General features: G+C 39.6%; 1 protein-coding gene across 1 annotated transcript; it reads left to right on the top strand.

Annotated features, from left to right (window-relative positions):
* The first annotated feature begins 2,088 nt into the window (after nucleotides 1-2,088).
* Nucleotides 2,089-2,424, top strand: LOC109215087 (protein EARLY FLOWERING 4-like). Its single transcript, XM_019379106.1, has one exon. The coding sequence runs from the start codon at nucleotides 2,089-2,091 to the stop codon at nucleotides 2,422-2,424; it is 336 nt and encodes a 111-aa protein (XP_019234651.1).
* The last annotated feature ends 868 nt before the right edge of the window (nucleotides 2,425-3,292 follow it).

Below are 3,292 nucleotides of genomic sequence, written 5' to 3'. Positions count from 1 at the left end.
ATACGTTTAAGCATTTTTGAGCTAAAATGCAAGTTAAAGAGAGCAAATAAGCGGTCAAAATCCCTACTTATCAGTACACTTCTAACTATAGTAGAAAATCATATTTCACAACTGATTAACAGCCGAGGGCCAATCCATATAGAAATTCATGCCATGATCTTAGGCTTGTTGCGGGAATTTTGCTCTTTCCATTACTGAACTATACCGAAATTATCTCGAAGTATGACCTCTTCTGACCACGGTAAGTGATATCGATCTCGATCTTGGAAAGAAACTTCGACCCCGAACTCGATGTCCTGGCCTTCCGACGTGGTATCATTTTTTCCATCAAAGGACGAAATCGGGCAGCCCCGATTTCCACCTTATACAGATAGTCCCCTCGTTTCTTAAAGTAAAAAGATAAGAAACGACTTGACCCTCGATTTTCTGGAGAGCCCAAGAATGACGTCATCCCTGTGACGTAAGTAGTTGAGGTGACCAAAACGTCCCATCGGTACAGTTCCCCAAATCATTAATGTCCGTCAGTGGGTGGTCGGCCACTAGCGCCACCGAACCGTCGGCGTGAGTCTATAAATACCGGCTTCCTGGTTGAATCAAAACTTTACTTCCCCCTTCACCACGTTTTCTAAGTCTCTTCCTCTCTCCATCTATTCTCTTTCACCACCCGTTGAGTCAATTCCGTTAGTATCAAAACACCTATTTTCATCTCTTTTCGTTTACTTCTACCTAAATCAATGGCAAAAACCTCCAAGACCGTCCCACAAAAGGAGAAAGCTTCTCCTTCTTCTTCTTCCCGGGCGGCCGGTGATAAAATGCAGGTGGAACTGCTCCTTTACGAGTATGTTCCCGGCCCTTGCGTCCTAAAGTCCGACTTCAAAGTCGATAACCCTCCATCGATCCCTGGCCGATGTGAGCACGTATCGAGATACATTTGCTCGATAACAGCGAAACATCTAGAGGCTGTGAAGAGAGAGAACATGGCTGGGGGGCTGAGGTCGTGGTACAGATCCCCGATTCCGAAGAGAGCATTACCACTCGCGTGGAGGAGTTCTTAAGTGTCTACACTTACCCCTTCACACTGGGTCCTATAGACCCAGTCATTACTCATTTTTGCAAGAGGTACCAGGTCATCCTCGTCCAGGTTCACCCCTTATTTTGATGCATAGTGATCATGTTCCGCTTCTTTTCCAGCAAGGCCAAGGGGCTGGAGATGATAATAGTTTATTTTAAAGGGCAACACTCAAATATCCTTCCGGAAAAAAAGAAACGAAGAACATTTGCTTGAAATGAAATATGTTCCAAGAACTCTCGGGACCAAATTAAGCAGGTGGTCAAAAGGCCAAAAGCACACTCGTGGGGTCAATAAGTGTTCTTTTCCACTTAGAGAGTTCACTAGTATGGTCGACTCCTCTTTTATTTGGAACGCATTGTGTACGCCACTTTCATATTTCTGTTTCTACACCGTCAAACTAGTCAAGTACCTTATTAGTTTGGCTAGTTTTCAACCTATTAATTCTCTTGATTAAAAAATTATGCGACTGAATTAAGTAGTTACTCTGATAATTGTCGAAATTCACAATATTTATACTTCAAAAATAATTCGCTCATTTTAAAATTAAAATTAACAATAGTAAAAAAGAAAAAAGAAAAACTATGGTCAGAGACACAAAATGGGTGTAAAAAGTAGTACTACTGTTCTTTTTTGTGAAGAGCTCTCTAGATATTTTCCCTTTGATTCCCCACCCAAGCCTCTCCCTTTATTCTGGATTAAGCTTGTGCTGGCGAAATTGTGACGTTTTGCACTTTTTCATTGTTTTTTGATGTCCAATAAGAATCCGCTATAAGATATTTTTACTCTATTCCAATTCCCCTTCACCCATTTTCTACTCCTGTCTATTCTCACGGATAAACGATCAACCGATGCCGAGTGAAAGAGCACAAAAACTTCGTATGTACCTACACTTCTCCTCCTCTATATAAAGCACAAAAACATGCAGAAATTATATCAAACATTTTCTGCATCTACACTTTCCAAGACTGAAAGAAACAACTTCAATTCCATTGCTTCATCAGTTCTTAAATTAAACTATGGAAGACACCTCTAACCTTAATCGCCGCCGTGAAACCATAGCCAAATCCAACTCCCGCAAGACTAATAATCACAGTATGGAGGAAGGTAATGACTCCGAGATGTGGAACTCTTTTTCCAACAATTATAGACAAGTGCAGTCGGTGTTGGATCGAAACAAATTGTTGATTCAACAGGTTAACGAGAACCATCAGTCGAGATCGCATGACAGTATGGTGCAGAACGTGGGCCTAATTCAGGAGCTGAACGGCAACATATCTAAAGTTGCTTCCCTCTATTCTGATTTCAATACGGACTTCACAACAATGGTTCATCAACGAAAGAATGGCGTTTGAGAGATAACCAGCAACCAGAGCCACTACTGAGGCTCTATTTGCAATAATATATTAACTTCCTTCTCTCCAGCTAATTGGATTAAAAATTCTGGGTTGAAATATGGAATAATGTTTAACCCAAAAAATAGTTTTCAAGATCAAAGCAATAATTTTATGTGACGGGCCACAAGCAACCGATTCAATCCGAAAGATATAAAATTTTGTTAATACAACATGATAGAGAAGTGGAAAACAAATTCAATGACAGATAATATAATAAAAATAAAGCAGAGAAGAAAGAATTCTTATTGAATAATCCTTGATAGGATAATGAGCCGAACAGAGCTTGTAGGGCCGAACTATGGCTAACTTGAGAGCAATATGCTATAAATTACAATGTATAGAATTGTAGAGAAGAAAATTAGATTCCCCTCATGGTGGTAAAAATATGTCTATTTATAGGACTAAATCTAAGTAATCATTCTCCTTGAATTATGTGTCCATTATGAGCATTTACTCAATTCATCCATTACTTTTGGAAGACTTGTAACAGCTGTGTAAATGCTAGAATTTCGTAACTCATGAGTTAATTTCGTAACTGATGAGTTAATTCCATAACTGATGAGTTAATTCCGTAACTGATGAGTCAATCCCGTGCCTGATGAGTCAATCCCGTGCCTGTTGAGTCAATCCCGTGCCTGTTGAGTCAATCCCGTGCTTGTTGAATCAATCCCGTGCCTGTTGAGTCAATCTTGTAATTGATTGCCTTGTTCTGACCGTTACAATCATTTATTGCATTTATTAATAATTGATTTGTAACTGATGGTGTAATGATGGTAAATCCCATATAATCCGGGATTAATTGATTCCTTCCTCATTGGTATTTATG

Source organism: Nicotiana attenuata, unplaced genomic scaffold (assembly GCF_001879085.1).
Source record: "Nicotiana attenuata strain UT unplaced genomic scaffold, NIATTr2, whole genome shotgun sequence".
Classification (NCBI taxonomy): domain Eukaryota; kingdom Viridiplantae; phylum Streptophyta; class Magnoliopsida; order Solanales; family Solanaceae; genus Nicotiana; species Nicotiana attenuata.
Note: the sequence above shows the minus strand (reverse complement) of the source record. Positions and strands in the feature narration are given on the sequence as shown.

Excerpts from the sequence above, each read along its gene's own strand:
- LOC109215087 (XM_019379106.1), top strand. The coding sequence starts at position 2,089 with ATGGAAGACACCTCTAACCTTAATCGCCGCCGTGAAACCATAGCCAAA.